The sequence below is a fragment of the Hemicordylus capensis genome, chromosome 2, assembly GCF_027244095.1.
Source record: "Hemicordylus capensis ecotype Gifberg chromosome 2, rHemCap1.1.pri, whole genome shotgun sequence".
Lineage (NCBI taxonomy): Eukaryota > Metazoa > Chordata > Lepidosauria > Squamata > Cordylidae > Hemicordylus > Hemicordylus capensis.
Window position 1 is genome coordinate 178,969,134 of NC_069658.1, and position 19,765 is coordinate 178,988,898.

The window sequence follows — 19,765 nt, forward strand, 5'->3', positions numbered from 1 at the left end:
AATGGTAGGCAAGCTATCTCTTGTCTGTCATTACTGGGCTGCTTAGTGAGGGACCCTGGGTCTGCTGGATCACAGTTTAAAAACAGCTGTATACCCAAAATAAACCTTAATTTTCTGTCTTAAAAGTGGCAATAAGAATGAATTATTTTGCCTTTAATGAAAATATAGGAGTGTAAATATAAATATAACAATAGCTGAGCTATTTTATTTATTTATTTTATTATGAGCTAGTCTATTTGGACTGGTGTCTTGCAGGTGAGGGGAAGGAGAATAGATGCATCTCATTTCTGGATTTGGGGCAGATAATCCCAGAGGAACAGCTGGCCATGCTGCTAAAGAGCTCTTGTGTGTTTCATTTCAATTTTTGTCTTACTCAACTAGTAAATTGCCGTAGGCCTGGTGTATTATTCCTCTTGACAACATCTTCCTCTGCATAAAACTAGAGTTATGCTCCTGCCTTATATATTTCCCTTTGTGCTACTGTCACAGAGAACAAAATTTGGTCTGCTGTATTTTGTTTCTATCTCCCCTGACCATCCTCTCCTGCTTTGAAGATGCATTGAGCCGTCAGGCAGAATCTGATCCTGAGCCAAAGTGCTATGGTTCGAGCAGTGTGCACTGATTGTGGAATTCTCGCCTAATGAGCATTCCGCACAGAGAGAACGGAAAACACTGAACTCTCTAGACATTTGGGAAGCGACAGTATTTCATGGCTCAGAAAGCTAGGTGGACTAAAGATTCAGGTGGAGGAGCTGTCCTCCCATCTCTGAACCACTGGCTCCTCTCTCTCTTCCTCCCAGTGCTGCAGAAATTGCTGCTTACTCTCTTCCTGTCACTTTGTACTAGGTGCCAGATCAGAACTGGGTCCAGACTACACCTGGACCACTAGCCACTGTGATAGGGCTACCATAGCACAGCCTTGTGTTGGACAAGGAAGTGAGGAGTGTTGTGTAGACTGTGCTCAGGTCTCTTTTTATTGTCCTTCTAGCCTTAGAGCAGGCTTGCACAACAAGGCCCATGGGCCGGCTTTTTTGTTTTTTGTTTTGCTTGCTCCCAGGTAGGAATATCCTGTCGCAACAGCAGGAGCTATTAAGAGCTTGTGGCCTTTCCTATTGTTGAGCGGCAGCCACTCAATGCAGTTGGCCACTTGAGACCAGATGTTTCCCGCCCCTGGACTAGAGCCTACTGATACCATCCCTATCTCCCCATGCATTTCCTATTGTTGAGCGGCAGCCACTCAATGCAGTTGGCCACTTGAGACCAGATGTTTCCCGCCCCTGGACTAGAGCCTACTGATACCATCCCTATCTCCCCATGCATTTCCCCGGGACTCCAGGCCTCTGCCCCTTCACTTTTATTAGCATATTCAGTAATTAATATATTCAATAATTAAGTTTAATGTAATAATTTAACATGCTGAAAATTGGCCTCGGCCCCTGCAGCAAGTCATGGTTGGTTCCGGCCCATTGGAGCTTTTGAGTTGTGCACCCCTGCCTTAGAGGATAAACCTGGGTTACTCAAGAGGCAGCTGAAGGATAAAGTGCAAGGCTAAACAAAGCACTCCTGGAGTTAGGTCTGATGTGTCAAGTATTCAGCCACACAGTCTGATAGTTTTCAAAATCAAACAAAAGCTGTTTTGAAAGTATTGTGCTGAATTAGTTTCACAAATAGAATTGCAGAATGCTGTTGCGGTTCACAGAGTGGGTCAGGATGCATTGGCACAGGGACGTCGTGTGCTCCCAATTCCATTCTTTACGCAATACCAGAAACATGGGGGGGGGGTGTGTGCCGCTACCTGCCAAGAGAAGGAGCAGTGTGGCCCTGGGCTTTGCATGCTCACATCATGTTTCCTTCTCTGGGTTCCATGGGTTGTGCACAGTGCCCAATAGCTAACGGGTGAGCTGAAACTGTGGGCTGGTGGAAGAATATCTAATTTCAGGAGGTTGTAAGGGTGTGTGTGTGTTGGAGAGGGAGAGAACTCTGGAAATGTGACTTGAGCAGGCATGCAGATTACACCTGGGTAAATACAAGGGGCTTTGTTCTGGACTGTCAGGTTTCCAATCTTCTATGCAGAGTAATCAGTGCACCTACTGCTATTCTTTTCTGTAATTGAGCACAATTAGGTATTAAGTGTGGTGTGTTATTAAGTTAGTGCTCAGTGAATAGAACTGTAGGAAGCTCTTTCTGCCTATGGAACGCTTTATAATTGATTAATTGTTTTTTCTTTCTTTTCTGTTTTATTTGTTTTTTCTCTTTTTTCTTCAACGAAAGGAAGCAAAAAAAAGCCTTATTTATTATCATTTTCCCCACTGTTGGCATGGCAACACAGGCGTACGTTACGGAATTACAGGCAGCTCAACAACAGTCACAACAGCAGCAGCAGCCACAGCCACAGCCAGCAGCAACACCAGCCACGGCGACACCTGTGACAGCAACAGCTCAACAGCAGTATGTGGCAGAATTGCAAAGTGCCCAGCAGCCACAACCTGCTCCAAAACAGTATGTCTCAGAAATTCCGCCTCCTCAGACACAGGCTCCACCCACTGGCCAGCAAACACCAACACCAGCCCCACAGCAGTACATTGTCGTGACTGTCTCAGGTAAGTGTGCAGGGTTGGGAGGGTGGATAGGAGACAGGCAGAGAGTGGTCCTGGTACCTGCAAGGGTCGAGCAAGTGTATCCATGTTGTGATCCAGTGTGTACTCTCACACTAAAGGGGGCTTTACCCATTTGTTTGGTATTTTTCAGTCTTCCAAGGACAGACTCAAGCAGGAAGCCTGTGAGAAATCAAGGGTTGCCTCATTTATTCTTAGTTTCACCTTTCAGAGCAATAGCAAGTAGGGATTCAAGGAACTCAAACAGCAATTTTCTGACCAATCTAGGCACACCCAGAAACTAGCCAGGAGGTGGTTTTCTTTCCCTAAGTAAGATTGAAGGGGCACTAGCCTTTCACTGTGCCCTTGAAAACATCTCTGAAAGATATTTGCCTGGACATAGTATTCCTAGACAGCATTTTCTCTTTTGGGTTACTTTATAATTGGGAAAGTTTCCCAGACGTTTGCCTTAAATTTACATTTGCATAGTTTGCATTCCATTGCTTCTTGGTGTATCTTCAGTGAACATCTGAAAATAATTCAGATATCTGTCAGGTGATTTTGACAGTTCTCTAATCCAAGTCTCTCTGATCCAGAGGGACAATTACAGATAGTATGATTCCTCCATTGAGCTTTGGAACTGTTCCTTGTATTATCTCCATTGGCCCTTCTGTGATAATTGCATTTGAACTAGACAAACCTTTTGAATATCCACTCCATCCTGAAGGCTTCAAACCTATCCCACTATTTTTTCCCCTGCAATTGATATTTAGAGGTACACTTTGCCTCTTAGGCCAGTGGCAACAAATACTACACATTACTTGTTTGTGTTGTGTGAAGAACCTTTGTCCTGAATTTACCGCTAATCACTTTGAATGGGTAACTCTGAATTCTAGTGTTATGGGGGAGAGAGAGAGAGAGAAAGAGAGAGATCTCTAACCATTCACTCCATTCTATTCAGAATTTCAGAAATCTCTATCATGTTTACCATCAGTGATCTTTTTTCCCCAAAATGAAAAGTCTCAAACATTTTAATCTTTTCCCATAGAGAAGGTGCTTTTCTATTGCTAGGGTATCCCCTTTTTAGTTGAAGAGAACTGCACAAAGTGTTCCAAATGCAGCTGCACCATAGATTTACATAAAGGCATTACGATACTAGCAATTTTTAATCCCTTTGCTAATAAATCATAACAGAAAAGTTGCTTTTTTCATTACCAGTACACACTGAGTTGACATTTTCCTGTAATGTATCGACCACAATCCAAGATCTCTTTCCTGATTAGTCATTGCCAATTGAGACCCCTTCGGTGTTGGGACATTTTTGCCCCAATCTGTATTATATTACATTTACGTTGCATCTCATTTGCCATTTTGTTACCCATTCAACCAGCTGGAAATATTATTTTGGTATCTGTTCACAATCTGCTCAGGTTTTCACCATCCTAAATCATTTTGTGTTATCCACAAACTTGGCCACTTTACTGTTCACCCCAAGTTCCCATAATGCACTGTAGCAGAATTGTCCAAATAAGCCACAGATTGAAGCCAGTGCTTTTCAAACTATATTTAGAACATTGATGTAGCCACTATTGGACAAGGGAGGACAAATGTCCCCAGGTCACCATGGTGGGGGGGTTGGCCATGGTGCTCCCTCGCCCCTCCTCCTGCACCCAGTTGGCAAAGGAAGCTGGGAGTACAAGGCCCTGAGGGAAGGAGGAAGAGAAAGTAAGTACCCAGCCGGCAAATGAAGCACTGCCTGGGAAGGCACAGGAAAGGGGCTGTGCATCCCCCATTCTCATTGCTAGTCATGTCTCTAAACTTGAGATATGCAACACCATCTTGTTTGCTCAGAGTTAACCCCCTGTATTCAGTGGGACTTTCCCTTGGTAAGTGTGTTTAGGATTGCAGCAACAAACTAGTCATCTGAATAGTTTGAATTTCACCACATATCAAAAAAGAAGTAAGAGCAGATTTATTTTTATTTTTTCTAGTTTTACTTGTTAGTTTCTCTGTAATATGCAATCACTAACTACCACAATTCTAAATTCCTCAGGTAATTAAAGGCACATATGAGAGAGATTTATAAAAATTCTGAATGGTGTGGTAAGAGTAGAGAGATTTCTCTCTCTCTTATTCATAGAACATGATGTTAATTGGCAGTAAGTTCAGAACAAACAAAAGAAAGTCCTTCATTCTATGCATATTGACTTATAGAATTTGTTGGCCACTTACATAAATAGCTTTTTTAAAAAGTAATTTGTCATAATAGCTAAGTGGAGCCTCTTAAGGGAATATAGCTCTAAATACCAGATGCTACGGCATAAACAGTAGGTTGTTACCTTCATTCCTTGCTAGGAGCGGAGGGAGGGCATTGGCGCTCCAGATTCTGGTCCCTGGAGGCAGGGGGCCACCTTATTTATGTAGTATTTATTTTTCTATGTAAACCACTTTGAGAATTTTGGTTGAAGAGCAGTATATAAATATTTGTAGTAGAAGTAGTGTAAGACATGGATAAACAAAAAACTTTCTACTAAGGTCCTAGTTAAGGCTTGTTGTTCAGGGTCATGATGACCCAGGTGTGGAGGGAGGCCAGCGGCGGCCTGGGTTCTGCCACCGTGGCCCCGTTAGGCCCGCCACCTGCGTCTGACATCAGCTGATGTCAGATGAGGGGGTATGGTTTAGCTCGCAAACAGGGCTGTGCAGTCCTGTTCGAGAATTAAATTGGCCAGCGCTGTGTTATATAAGAGCAGCTGCAGTGCTGGCTGATCTAACTCCCAATCCCAAATGGAGAGAGGCCCCGTTTGGGAGCTAAACCACGCCCCCTGCATCTGATATCAGACATAGGGGCGTGTCTGGGGTACAAGGCACCGCCCCTGAGGGGTGGCGGTCTGGGTTCTTTGTGTCCATTTGCTTAATGGTGGCTCCTCCCCTGTTCCCTGCTTGTAGGTTTCTTGAAGGCATTTATCTAGTTGCTATTTGAAACAAAATGCTGGACTAGAATGGACTCGATGTCTGATCATCAGGTCTCTTGTTATCATCAGGTCTCTCTGAAGTTCATCTCCCCGGGTATTAATGATATCATATATACGTAGTTGATCCTTTCTTGTAGAGAAGGATAGGCCTATATCATAGCCATCTTTCAGACAGCTTAGGAAAGCCAAACTTGACATGGTTATAGTTCTGTATAGAATAATGGGTATGAAACCTTACGCCTATGGAAATCTAGAGGTTAGGTTCCTACACACATACGAAAGGCTAAAAATGGGGTGGGAGAGCATAAATAAGAGAAAGAAAGTACTCTACCATGCTCTCAAGGTCTCCAGCAATGCCCCCAGGTGCAGAGCCAGCAGGATGGGTTCAAAGAAGCTGGCCACGAGCCCAGAAGGCCCACCGGAGACCAGGCCGTGCCCCTTTTGTGCATGACATCATGTGCACATGGGCATGGCCCGGTCTCTGGAGGGCCCATGCAAACCCTCCAGGGCTCATTCCCAGCCAGCGTTTTCTGGCTGGCTGAACTTATTTCCCTTTCTCTCCCCCCAGCAAGGGAGAAAAGGGGAAATAAATGTATATAGCCAGCAAATTATTATTATTATTATTATTATTATTATTATTAACATTTTATATCCCTCTCTTTCTCCAAGGAGCCCAGAGTGGTGTACGACATACTTAGGTTTCTCCTCACAACAACCCTGTGAAGTAGGTTAGGCTGAGAGAGAAGTGACTGGCCCAGAGTCCCCCTGCTAGTTTCATGGCTGAATGGGGATTTGAACTCGGGTCTCCTCAATCTTAGTCCAACACTCTAACCACTACACCACGCTGACTACACAAATGCTGGCTAGGAGTGCAAAGGGGTGTCACTGGCACTCAGGGCTCATGTGTGGCAGGGCCACCAGGGACAGGATAGAACCTGGGCTTCCGTTCTCTGGCTCCACCACTGAATGACACCACAAAGCCCCAATTCCTCCAATTTTAGCAAAAAATCACAGGAATTTTTTTATTTTTTTTAAAGAGCCACAAGAATGCTCCACACTGCTTTCAGCCTGGAAATGATTCTGGAAGTCATTTCTGGTGGCCCTGGAACCATAGATAGGTGAAAATCGCTTTCTTCTTTTTTGCGCTCATGGATATGGAAACCAGGTCTCTAGGACCTCGCCATGGATACGCAAAACTGCAGTTGCTGGAACCGCTGATAACGAGGGCCACCTGTATAGGAAAAATAAAAAATACATACCTTTTAAATAGAAATAAAAAGATGTATGTATGTATGTATGGAATATAAACATTGCAATCATAAGGGATTAAAGGTCACTGGAATAAAAAGGACATTAGAAACATTGGCTGACATCCTGTCTAATGAAGTGACACAGCCCCTGCTGTGTCCTCACAGCTGGAATCTGCTCTTAACGCAGGTGGAGGTTTCCCCATTTCCATGCAGCATGCATGTCATGGTGGGGGGAAGCAGTTTTCCCTTATCTTCTCTGCCTCTACATGGTTTTGGAAAGCATAGAGCATTTACAGAGGCAGGGAAGATCAGCAAAAATTAGCCACCGCCCCCCAACATGCAGCAGAATGGTGAGATTTCTCACTGCTTGAGGACACAGCCTCCCACAGCGCTCTTGCATCATTAATCAGAATGTCAGCCGCTGGAATAAAAGATTGAGCAAAACTATACATGGTTAAGCAGTGGAAGTAATGTATGTTGATATTTACGGTGTTCTTTGTATAATGTTCTAGTCCCCTAATGAAGAGCAAAGGCTCAAAATATATCGAGACCATAAGAACAGTCCTGCAGGATCACACCCGTGGCCCATCCAATCCAGCATCTTGTTCCACACAGTGGCCCATCGGATGTCTCTGAGAATCCCACTGGCAAGAGGTGAGGGCATGCCCTCTTTCCTGCTGTTACTCCCCTGCAACTGGTAAATAGAGGCATCTTGCCTCTGAGGCTGGAGCTGGCCTCTAGCCACCAGACTAGTAGCCCTTGATAGACCTGTCCTCCATGAATTTGTCTAAGCCCCTTTTAAAGCCATCCCAAACTAGTGGCCATCACCACATCCCATGACAAATAATTCCATAGATTAATTACACACTGTGTCAAAAAGCAAAATTCCTGGCCTTCAGTTTCATGGGATGACCCCTGGTTCTAGTGTTGGGAGAGAGGGACCACTATTTGACCTTTTCAATACAATCGTCTCTTGCATCTGTTAGAGGCCATTGCTGCTTCATGCTGGTTTTTTTTTTTAAAGCTGCAACAGCAGCATTTAGCCTAGTCTGGTGTATTTCCATAGAGGAGTAGTAATCACACTTCAGAAAGGAACTATATGTTTAAAAAAATTGGAATGTGTGTACTGACTGAGTTGCAAGTTGATAGAAGATTCTTGCTGAATTCTTTCTGGCTCCTGCATCAACAATGAACATTTGCATTTAGAACTTAGGTGTAGCAGTCAGAACAGAATCCAGCTTAGTCTCCTACAACAGGACTTTGCTGTCACTAATCAGATATTTATGATAGTGACTTATCTATACATTTTATAATTATTCCGTAGTAGCAGTCTGTATACAGTATATTGGGAGACCTGACATGACCTCTACATCAGAGCTCTGCTCAGCACAGGCCTATGGATCAAAGGTGAGATTCTAGTCAATTTGGAAGTCCCAATGATTTCAAGTCACCTTAAGTGGCGTAGCAGGGAAATGCTTGACTACAAGCAGAAGGTTGCCAGTTCGAATCCATGCTGGTACTTTATCAGGCAGCAGCGATATAGGAAGATGCTGAAAGGCATCATCTCATACTGCGTGGGAGGAAGCAATGGTAAACCCCTTCTGTGTTCTACCAAAGAAAACCACAGGGCTCTGTGGGTGCCAGGAGTCGAAATTGACTTGACAGCACACTTTACCTTTAATGATTTCAAAGCATTTAAGCCCGTGCTTAACTCTCAGACTTATGTTAATGATTCCTGAAAAGGCTTAACCAGCTGGATTGTGCTCCAAATGGGCTGAGTTTCAGTCACTGCTGCTAGATGTTGCACTGAGCTTTCTAGGATGCCATTCTCTCCCTGGATCACATGGATGGAGACCAAACTTAGGTGCAAAATCTCTGCAATCAAATTTGCAGATTGTTTTGTCTGAATAATCAGTGAGAAGAAACACATTAATAAGGCTGTCTTCCTTGTGTGACTGAGGCCCCTAGACTAAAAGAAAAAACAATTAGTTGCAAGCCCTTAACTCTTCTAGGTCAGGGGTGTTCTGACATAAGCTTTGAGTCACATTTGTTAATGAAACTGCCCTGGGGTGTTTGATCAGCACTCCAGTGTTTGGGCTTTGTGGGGGAATTAGCTCTTAAAGGGGATCAGTTCCACATCATTTTTAAATTGTGCAAACATTTGGACTCAAGAAATGACTGGACTGAGACAAGATTTAAGTTTCAAAATAAAAAGAAGATATTTATTGTAGGAAGGGGTACAAAGAAGAGAAATGTGGTTAAAGCAATATGACTATCAAAAATACATTTAACTACAATGAGGTGTTTTAGATTAGAGTCCCAATTGTGTCAGTTCCCAGGCCAGCAAGAGATAGAGGCTTTTAAGAAGCCTCTTGCCTGCCTGGGAACTCACATGCGTGCATGTGCACGGAAACCTGAAACCGGCCCAGATAGCTTCATTTGGGGGAGGAAGGTGGGTCAGATAGGGACTCTTTGCTGCCTTCTCCTAAGCCCCACCTGCAGTCCCTTGCCTTCAGCGTGCCTTTTAGCGTGTGCGCCCCAAGAGCAGCAGCCTGCGTGTGCCTGCAAACTTCACCGAGTTGGGAGGCGGGAGGAGCTCTCACCGCCATCCTCCCTTGCTCAGCTGCCACCGTGCAGCAGGAGCAGCCGCCAGCCACCATCTGGACCTGGTGGTGGTGACCACCACCAGGTAAGTGCGCCCGGCAGCTGCCACCTGGGGGGGGGGCAGTGAATGCAAGTCCTGCCCCTAGGTGGCCCCGCCTCCGCTGCCCCCACAGACCCCGCTCTCAGTGTCCCGATTTTGGCCAACACTCAGCCCATTTGGCCACCCTAGAAGGCTCATATCCCCTGATCTGGATGACAAGACCTCCGGGCTCCTGGAAGAACTGCAGAATCTCCCTCCTCAGGTTCAGCATGGTCAGAGGCAGGAAGGTTGAAGGGATTAGTAGGGCGAGGCGATTCCAGGGTTAGGGTGCTTCCTCCTTGGTTCCAGCTTCCCAGCTTAGAGAGGAAGACTGGGCAGATCTGGTTAGGCAAGAAATTCAACTGGGAAAATGGCACAAAATACTGACCAGCACCTTGCGTGGTGTGGCCAGTAGACAGTAAATTGCTCAAAAGCTGATGGGGTACAAGGGAGCACTTGTTGGAGTCCCCAGTGAAAGGCATGGGAGAGCACAATGGAGAGGAGAGCTGGTCTTGTGGTAGCAAGCATGACTTGTCCCCTTAGCTAAGCAGGGTCTGCCCTGGTTGCATATGAATGGGAGACTTGATGTGTGAGCACTGCAGGATATTCCCCTCAGGGGATGAAGCCGCTCTGGGAAGAGCAGAAGGTTTCAAGTTCCCTCCCTGGCTTCTCCAAGATAGGGCTGGGAGAGATTCCTGCCTGCAACCTTGGAGAAGCTGCTGCCAGTCTGTGAAGACAATACTGAGCTAGAAGGACCAATGGTCTGACTCAGTATATGGCAGTTTCCTATGTTCTTATCATATAATTGGAGGTCTTTTTACCCCAAAACATATCCTGGGGGCAAATTCCATTTGACTGTTGTTGGCTATTGGTGACTGTTGGTGTGTTGGGAGAGACCCGCAGGGATCCCATTGTTGCTGAACTTTCTTCCTGGGTGTTCAATGTGGGAATTGCCGAGGAATGCCACGGCTTTTGTCATGAAAACAGAGTGCATAGACGCGAGAAAGGGAATCTTCATAAACAGGAAAGTCCATTAATCTAATTAGTACTTTTAATGGGTGCATCTCTTAGGTTCGTGGCTTGCTCAGCCTCCTGTGTGAGGGGGGGAATTTTACCTACCTAAGCCTTATCTATGCTCTTCCTGTTGAGCTAATTGGCCCATTAGCTGACTGCTATCCTTTTTGTGGAAGGAGGGAAAGACAAGATGGTTCGCCCTGTGCAGAGTGGCCTTGGCTGAGAGTTAACCTGCTTTAGTTAAAATTTGGGGTCTACTTAGAACTAGGGAGGGTGTGCATCTACTCTCCTTTACAATTTGCTTGTTTTGAGAGCCAAATCTAGGGGCAACTGGCCCCCTGTTCCTAAATTACCTGTCCCCATGTATATAAATAGAGGGCTTACAATACTGTGAGGCTCCTGAGCATGTACAGAGTGAGACCTCCAAGCCTGGAGACTCAAACACAACCGAGGGGGCTCCTGGGAGCCATTGCTAGTAACACTTTCTTATACCATTTCTTGTTTAGCTTGACCCACAATATTTTTCTCAAGACAGAAAATCCAAATCTCCCCTGCTACAACCCACTGGAAAATCACCTTAAGTTGCACAGTGGGGAAATGCTTGACTAACAGGCAGAAGGTTGCCAGTTCGAATCCCCGCTGGTACGTTTCCTAGGCTATGGGGAACACCTGTATCAGGCAGCAGCGATATAGGAAGATGCTAAAAGGTATCATTTCATACTGCACGGGAGGAGGCAGTGGTAAACTCCTCCTGTATTCTACCAAAGAAAACCACAGGGCTCTGTGGGCGCAAGGAGTCGAAATCAACTTGACAGCACCCTTTACCTTTACCTTTACAACCCACTGAGAATTTCTCTTATGCAAACTCGTTGAAATGAACTGGAGCTGCATGGAGCACAGTGGAGCGTGCTCCAAGGGTCAGATCTGCCTGTCTTCCCTTCTGGTGCCCTGACCAGCTCTCAAAATCCGCTGCTTCACCTTGAGTCATGGTGGAGCTCCCTCTGTATCTTGAAGAAGGCAAGGCAAACAGCCGGATAGAATTCCTGCTGGCTTCGGCGGTGTAATGCAGTGCATCATCTGGCCTGAAACATTATCCAAAGAAACCTGGCCTGCCTCTGATTCTAATCAGCTAGCGACTAAGCTGCTGAGTGGAGCTGTTTGATTCATGTCGTGGTCAGGAGTTTTGCCCTAGAGCTTGGATTTTTCCAGCAATGGAAAACTCTGGGAAAGGGAGCAATATTCATTCTGGCATTATTGAGACCTGTTGAGCTATTAAGGCTGTTCACACAAGTAGCCCTACCCAGCCGTGGGCAACCCTAACTGAGTAGGGCTGCTTGTGTGAAGTGCCAGGAAAGGCCGATCCCCATACTGCCTCCCCCGGTAGCCCGTGTTTTTTTAACCTGGGCTTTTACCTGGACTAAAGGGTGCAAGCATAACTTTACCCCAGGACTGGTGTTGTGTGAATGCTCAACTGGCAGGCAGCTTGAGCAGTCACAGAGACGGTCACCTAGAGTGCTCAGCTTGAGGGGGAATCCCTCAGTGCTCCTGTACTGCTGTACACGAGCTGTACTGCTTGTACAGTGCATTTTGGGATTCCTGGAGGCCAGGACTCATTCTCCCAGCTTCCGGAGATCCGTGCTGCTCGGAGCAGTGTGGATTGTGTGGGCGTGCAAGCCATGTGCTGCACACAAAGAGCCGGATTGTCTGGGAGTAAGGTAAGATCGATCTTGCCTTCCCCCCACACATACCCTCCCCTCCGGGCTGCAATGGTTGTGTGAATGAGCTTATTGAGTTCCTGCTGGATTTGGTGCATTAGGAACATAGGAAGCTGCCATATACTGAGTCAGACCATTGGTCTATCTAGCTCATTATTGTCTACACAGACTGGCAGCAGCTTCTCCAAGGTTGCAGCAAGCAAGAATCTTTCTCAGCCCTGAACCAGATAACACCCCAACCCGATCCCATTATCTCTGAAACTCAGGTCCAATGGACTTTTCTTCAAAGGTCATCATGACCCTGAGCAACAAGCCTTAATTAGGACCTTAGTAGAAAGATGTAAGATCTCTTCTTTTTTGAGTCCCTGTAATTATTTTGTTGATTTTATTCTCAGATCCTGCTACTTTTCATCAGTGTCTTACTCTGCTTCTACTACAAATATCTATATGCCGCTCTTCAACCAAAATTCTCAAAGCGGTTTAGATAGAAAAATAAATACTACATAAATAAGATGGTCCCCTGCCCCCAAAGGGCTCACAATCTAAAAAGAAACATAAAGAGGCTATTCTCACGACCAGCGAAAATCGGACTAGCAGAGCCTAGCCTGATTTTCGCTGGTTGTGTAAACCACCAGGCTTGCAGGCGAGCCTGGTGGTTTACAAGCGGGTAACCCACTGAATTGCCCCTGCCCTTAAACCGGGTTTGCAGAGCGAGTGCTCTGCAATCCGGGTTTTAAAAATCGTATGTTGCGCCATGGCAGCTCACAAGTAGACCCCCGACCAGGAGGCTAGAAAGCAGCCTCTTGGCTCAGGGGTCTCTCCAGCATGCCCTGCATGCTCACATAGGGCATGCTGGAACTTCTGGGAGGTGCACGGCCCCCGAACTCCCAAGCCTCTGCCGGCTCTGTGATGGAGCCGGCAGTTGTGTGGGTGGCCGCTGCGGCTGCCCAGGGAAGGCTTACTGATAGTGTGCGGGGAGAGCGGACTTAGCCAACTCTCCCCACAAACTCGATTTGGCTCTTCTCACTTGATCGTGAGAAGAGCCTCAAAGTTTCTCTTTAACCAGAAAACAGCCACTGGAGGGATGCTGTGTTGTGGTTGGATAAGGATAGTTGCTCTCCCCCTGCTAAATGTAAGAGAAACACCCTAGGTGTTTTACCATGTGCCTATATGGCATATATTTACCATATGCCATAGGTGCACACCATAGGTGATAGCTGGGCAAATTATAAATTTTTGCCCTTTTACTCAGTTTGTTTCATTTTTTTACTTAGCTGGGCAGGTTTAATTTATCTGAATTTAACCACTTAAAAATAATGAATTCATCTTAGATTTTCTTTTCTGTTTGTTGTCAGAATATAATTTAATTATGTTAATTAACTGCTAATGTAAACGTTTCTCTTGGGCAAAATAAGAGACATCACATAGATAAGGCAATTCCCCCTCCTGTTGATGTAGGAATATGTGAGGTTTTGAGTTATGCAGTCCCCTTCATACAGCAAATTGAATAGATGGCTAATTTTCAGCTATACTTAGAAGGGGGGAGAGAGAGAGTTGGCTACATGCACCATTTTAAAATTCATTCTGCAGAAGTCCAGCTCTGTTACTTCATGTACTCTGCTAAATGGTTTTGATTATTATTATTTTTCTAATTAAGTTCTGCCTGGGTGTTCAGAAAGTTCACATAACCTCCTTGCCGTTTTCTGTGCCATTTGCCATTGCAGAGCCATCCGGAGCATATCTGAAGAGGCAAAGGAATGGCTCTCTGTGGTTATCATCACTTTCTTTTCTGGTTCATGGAAAAGATAAAGGGCCAGTCCCTCACTCAGCCAGTTGCATGCTTATATTTCAGTAGAGCTGAATTGAACCAGTTTGTAGCAACTGAGGAGTTGGCTCAGAGATTCTACTGGATAACATTGCCACGACTGTCTTTCACGTTTTGCAGTTCTAGTTAAGTTGTGTCCTTCAGTGGAGTTGATGTTGCCTTTTGAAAGCATTGATGCCTAGTGGTGATATGTTAACTAGTTTGAATCCATCTGCTAATGCAGGCCATTTGAGGACCATTTTCCTCGAACCCATTTTTCAAGCTGAAAGAAGAGCTTGTAGCAGAAAACAAACAGAAATATATATCTGGATGCATGTAGGCAGCAAGTTCATCTGTAGTTTGAGTACAGCTCCCCTACCTCACCCCAGGAGAAGTGCAGAAAATGGAGGCAATAATCAAGTACTCCAGAAGATACCGTGAAAAGAACACAGAGATGCTTGGTGAGCATCAAGACACAGAGATGCTTGATGAGCATATATTTTTCTTAACAAGATGACAGTAGTCATTGTCAGCAGGCTTCTGTGGCTTTAGGTGAGGTTCTCCCCAATCTTGCCTCCCATTTGCAATATGGGCATAATAATAATGGTACCCAGTTTAAGGAACCAAACATTCTCCTTTCAGGGAAGCTGTTACATGACCATCTTTCACAAGCCTCTATCTTCTGGCCTTGTGATGAAATGGAGTGGAGTGAGAGGAAGGCAGCTTGGAAAGGTTCTGCCTGCCAGGGTTGGCAGGTTTGGCTTTTTAAAAGCCAAACTTCGGCTTACGGCCCATTTGACCCACGAGTATACCCCTTCGGTTTTGGCAACCTAGCTGCCTGCTAGAGAGGGAATGAATCCATTTTTCCATGATTGACATCTCATAGAGTTGACTGAAATTGAGGTATTGGGCACTGACAGAAAATAACCTTACAACCTGCTCAAATAAGTTCCTATCTGACAGTGGTACAAGCCACTGTAGAGTGTGTCAAGTCCAAAGGCTACTTTTTGCAGGCTCAGCCCTCTTTTAATGTATTCTTCTTGTTGTTGTTGTTGTTATTTCTGTGCTGCTTTCCAACAGAAATGTTCTTGGAGCAGTTTACAAAAAAAAGAAGTTGGTTCTCTGTCCTTAAAGGGCTCACAATCTAAAAAGAAACACACAAGGCAGACACCAGCAGTTGCCACTGGAGGGATGCTGTGCTGGGGTTGAATATAGTCAGTTGTTCTTCCACTGCTAAATAGAAGAGAATCACCACTTTGAAAGGTGCCTCTTTGCCCATTTTGCAGAAGGCAAAACCTTCTGCCCTCGTTCCTTATCCTGCTTTCCCCCACTTGTTTTGATCTGATTTGTTCTCGTGCCTTAGAGATGAGCAGCTTTGAAACTAAGGTGACCCTTGCTAATTGAGCAAAGAGGCACCTTTTTGTAGTGGTAATGATTCTCTTATATTGAGCATGGGGAGAGCAACTGGCCCAATCCACTCCCAGCACAGCATCCCTCCAGTGGCTGTTGCTGGTGTCTGCCATGTGTTTCTTTTAGATTGTGAGCTCTTTGGGGACCGGGGATCATTTTCTTCTTATTTTTTCTGTGTAAACCTCTTTGAGAACTATTGTTGGTAAGCAGTATAAAAGTAGTAGTAGAATTTTCACCAGTTGCCTTTAGGGAGACTTGACATTTTTGTGTTTGTAAAAGGACACCTGGCCTAGGTCCTAGAGTTCAAGGCCCACTGCTGCTAGAGATATCAGATGATATACAGCAAAATAGGATTCTCCCCAAAGTCCACAATGGTACAAACTCTGTAAATGTGCATTAGGAGATGCAGGTGCCTTTAAGGAACTGAATGGAAAGTTGTTGTTTTTCCCCAGCTTTCTTGTGGATGGAATATGTTCATCCCTGAAACATCTGCAGTGTGGTTCATCAGTCCCTGATTCACCCAGGTGGTACAGTTGTATTGGTTACATAGTGCTGATTGCTCCGGAATCACTACATGATTCTTCATGTTACAGAAACTTCAGCTTTTTGAGGGAACAGTTTTGAAAGCCTATAACTGATACTAGATTCTCTAAATAAATAAATAAATAAATAAATCCCAGAAGCCTAATGCAAGTGGCCCAGAGTGGCTTCCCTGCCTTTTCTCCCGCTCCCATTGAGCATGTCAAATGAGACACTCATGAAATGTGAACTCCTGCTTCATGATTACAATCGGGTGAACAGCCGGCATCCGCCATCCCATCCTGAGAAGAACAGAGGGTGTACCTACTACGATGCGAATGTTTATTCAAAACCAACCAGCCTCGAGCTTTGGTAGGAACTAGCACGGATTAGCTGACCAAGGTTCCAGGTTATAAAAGCCTTGCCTGTTTTCTTCTGAAGGAAAAGAACGGCTAGAGCTGAAACCCTTTGGGCAGCCTCACCATGTATTATGATTGCCTTTATGCAATGCCTTTTGACCGTAAGTACTTGTGAAGGGATTTCTGCTTAGGATCTGCCAGGCTGTGTCAGAGGTAGAGCTTCCCCAGTTACCTGTTCTCTTTGCTTTCTTGCAAATCTCTTGTGTTCAGTGGAATTGCAGCAGAGAAGAAGCAAGCTCTGTTCAGCCAGAAAATTGTTACAAGCACACATTTGAGCATCAGGATTTGGGGATTCTGCTCTCAACACTGGAAGCTTTTTGATTTACTACAGTTGTTGCTTTACTCATATGGTCCATCTTTGCTTTTGGGGAAAGCTGCATCAGCTGCCTAGGAGTTTGTTTGTTTTTGAAACCCTTCCAGAAAACAAGAAAATCCTGCATTTTTTCCCTTTTAGCATGATACTTCCTTTGGTATAGACTCAACACCAGCAGCACAGTATCGTCTTGACATCAGTGGAGGGTGGGGTGAGGGCAGGGGAGAAAGCTTTGTTACAGGAGGGGCAGCAATACTACATTTTGCCACATTTAAGAATCAGGAGAGATGTACATTCCAGTGCTGGGATAGCTTCCAAATAATTAAATTAAAAGGAAATTTACGAAATAGTGGGATACTCTTGTGACTTTGAAGGAATTGTCACTTTTTGTTGCTGTTGTGAAACAGCTGGGTGAGCGCACTCACACTAAGCATACAACAAAAGTGTAACCAACCTCTAAATAAGTAAAAAGTTCCCAAAATGGCAGGCGTTGGCGGGGATTGCACTGATTCTTACTAGCAATGTTGCCATGATGCTAACACAAGCCCATCCCACATAGCATTCCCTGTCACAGTGGACATGCTAGCGATATGTGGTTGGGGGTGAAGAAGAATTGCATTCCTCATTAATTGAATATTGCATATTGAGTGCTGGGAAAGTGAGATGTCCTCTCAACAGAAGCACTGCTATGGGGGATATATACTGATCCCTTGCAACAAATGAGTAACAGCTGTACACTGATTGCACAAAATAACAATAGTCTGAAGACCCCTTAGGAGGTTGCAGAATAATGGGAGAAAAGGGAAGCTTGGCTGTAATTGAGAAGGATGCTTTGCCTATTTCATCTTTGGGATGAAAGATGAAATCTTTCCTTTTGTAGGGATGTGCAAAACCGGTCTGCCACAAGCCAGGCCAGTTCGAACAGTTCGATCGCGAACCACTTTGGCAAACCGGTTCGAGGTGGTTCATCAAACCAACCGGCCTAGCCATTCGGTTAGACTGAATCTACTCACAGACCCGCAATTCAGTCCGATTTCAAACAACCATGCCAGACAGTCCATGCACATCTCAAATCCTTTGTGTGTTTAATTGCTTCTAAGCATTATTCTTTTTTCAGATTTGAGATGAAGTATTTTTTTGTTTGTATATTATAGATTTATCTATCGGTAGGTGGATAGATTAGATTAGAATAGAGTAGTCTGGTCCCAAAGAAAGATAATAGTGAAAAGGTACTTTGGTTCCAGTGCCCCAGAATGCATTTTCCTCCAAAGTCAATACCAGCCTGACTACACAAGCAGTATTTCTAGGAGCAAGAGTGAAGACAGAGTGCAATCTGAGAAATGTAGCCCAGTGTCCCTTGTGCAAAGGATGCTCTTTCATTAGGTGATGCAGCTGGTTGGTGTGGCAAATATCTTATGTTATGATATTATGGCAAATATCTTTCACAGAGCTAGCAATAGCACATGGGATCTGTGACTCTTGGCCTTCAGTTGTTTACATATCTACGTTAGAAACTGGCCCACAGAGACCTGAACTCCCAGTGCCTGAGTTGCTAGACATCCACCGCTACCACATCACTCAGAGGGCCCCAAGTTCAGTCTTGTACTCCATGCACTGGTCTGTGTTTCCCTTTTGCTTTTGATGTTTCAGTGAGGTGGCTGGAGAGTTGGACCCTGCTTTGATTTCCTTTCCAGAACTGTTGGAGTAAACTTTTCTCTTTTGTCTCTTTACAGAAGGCTCCATGAGGCCCAGTGACACGGTCTCAGAGTCCAGTCCAGGTTCTGCAGCCACACAGTCAGGGGTACCAACTCAGGTGGTCCAGCAAGTCCAGGCTACTCAGCAGGTATGTGGGTCAACCAGGGAATTTGCTGGTGGTGCGTGACATAGGTAGATGTTGACACAGCAATCAGGATATATTGCTTAATCAGGACAGCTTTGACACTGAGGAGGGAGCAAAGAGTTTTGAATACAGTAGTATTAAAGTAATACGTAATGGGAGCTACGAAGCAGGCTTTTGCATACAATTGCCGACTATATGGAGGCAGTGGGATGTAGTACAAAAGAGAAGGAACCAGAACTGTATAAAGCCTCGCTGTCTTTGAAGGAGAGTGCTAGTTGATGAGAGTGACTGAGGACAACATGTTTGCCTGGCATTGCTGTGAATTGTTTTTGTTTGCCTTGATCCTGGGCTCTTTTGTTTGACAGAGGTTATTGGTCCAAGCCAGTGTGCAGACTAAGCCAGGAACAGTATCCCCTCTGCAGCTCACAGGTGTGCAAGTACCCCAACAGGTGAGTCTGATCTGTCTCTGCGATGCAGCTACAGGTAGTTTCAAACCAACTCTTGCCCAGCAAACTACCCCTGGGCCTGCATTTGGGTGCTACCCATGCCCTGAGACTGTTTCTGTAGATACTGCTGTCTTATTGGCATGGAAAAGGGGGCATATCTATGCTATTGGCTCAAACTGGCATGATTTCCCCCAAGAAACTTGTGAATTGGTTTGTGAGGGCCCTGAGAATTTCTCATTAAGATATCCTTGGTCCCCTAGCAGAACTAGAATTCCCAAAGTTCCTTTGAAAAAATAGCTATATCAATTAATAAGACAACTATATTGTTAAGATTCACAAAAGGTTGTGTAATTGCCTATGGAAGATGATATGAGCCTAAGATTGCATGTCTTAGGACAGTGGGGTTGATCTTGGTTACACCTTTCCCCCTTTCCTTAAGAGAATTTCTAAGAGTAACTGTAGTTCTAGCTGAAGTTTCAGCCACATGGTCATCCTATCACTCATTCCGAATGAAGAGTATGATAGTACCATAAAGTTCTAGGTGCTTTTCAGGGGAATCTGTTCTGTCTTCCTAACCTGAAACAGGACATCCTTATACCTAAAAAAAAAATCCTGAAGATGATTTTTGCATAGGGTGAGTTTGTGGTGTAGAGTTCAGGAACACCTTCCCTCAAGGTCTGGTGAAATGGCTTTGCATTTGCGCTTCAGTTAAGGTAGCCATCTCTGCTGGATTTCAGGATATTTAGCAGATTTTAAGCATGTTCCCCAGTGGCTGGTTAGCCTATT

General features: G+C 44.9%; 1 protein-coding gene across 13 annotated transcripts in view; it reads left to right on the forward strand.

Moving 5' to 3' along the window:
• The window catches only part of RFX1 (regulatory factor X1), a 79,435-nt gene that overhangs the window by 10,838 nt on the left and 48,832 nt on the right, over positions 1 to 19,765 (forward strand). For 11 of the 13 annotated variants that reach the window (XM_053297547.1, XM_053297551.1, XM_053297550.1 and 8 more), the window contains exons 2-4: positions 2,272 to 2,600; positions 18,427 to 18,536; positions 18,899 to 18,982. In XM_053297547.1, the coding sequence (XP_053153522.1) occupies positions 2,272 to 2,600; positions 18,427 to 18,536; positions 18,899 to 18,982 (523 nt within the window). Of the gene's footprint in view, positions 1 to 2,271; positions 2,601 to 8,030; positions 8,224 to 18,426; positions 18,537 to 18,898; positions 18,983 to 19,765 lie in introns of those variants that run through there. The other 2 variants (XM_053297553.1, XM_053297556.1) reach the window with 2 other exon arrangements.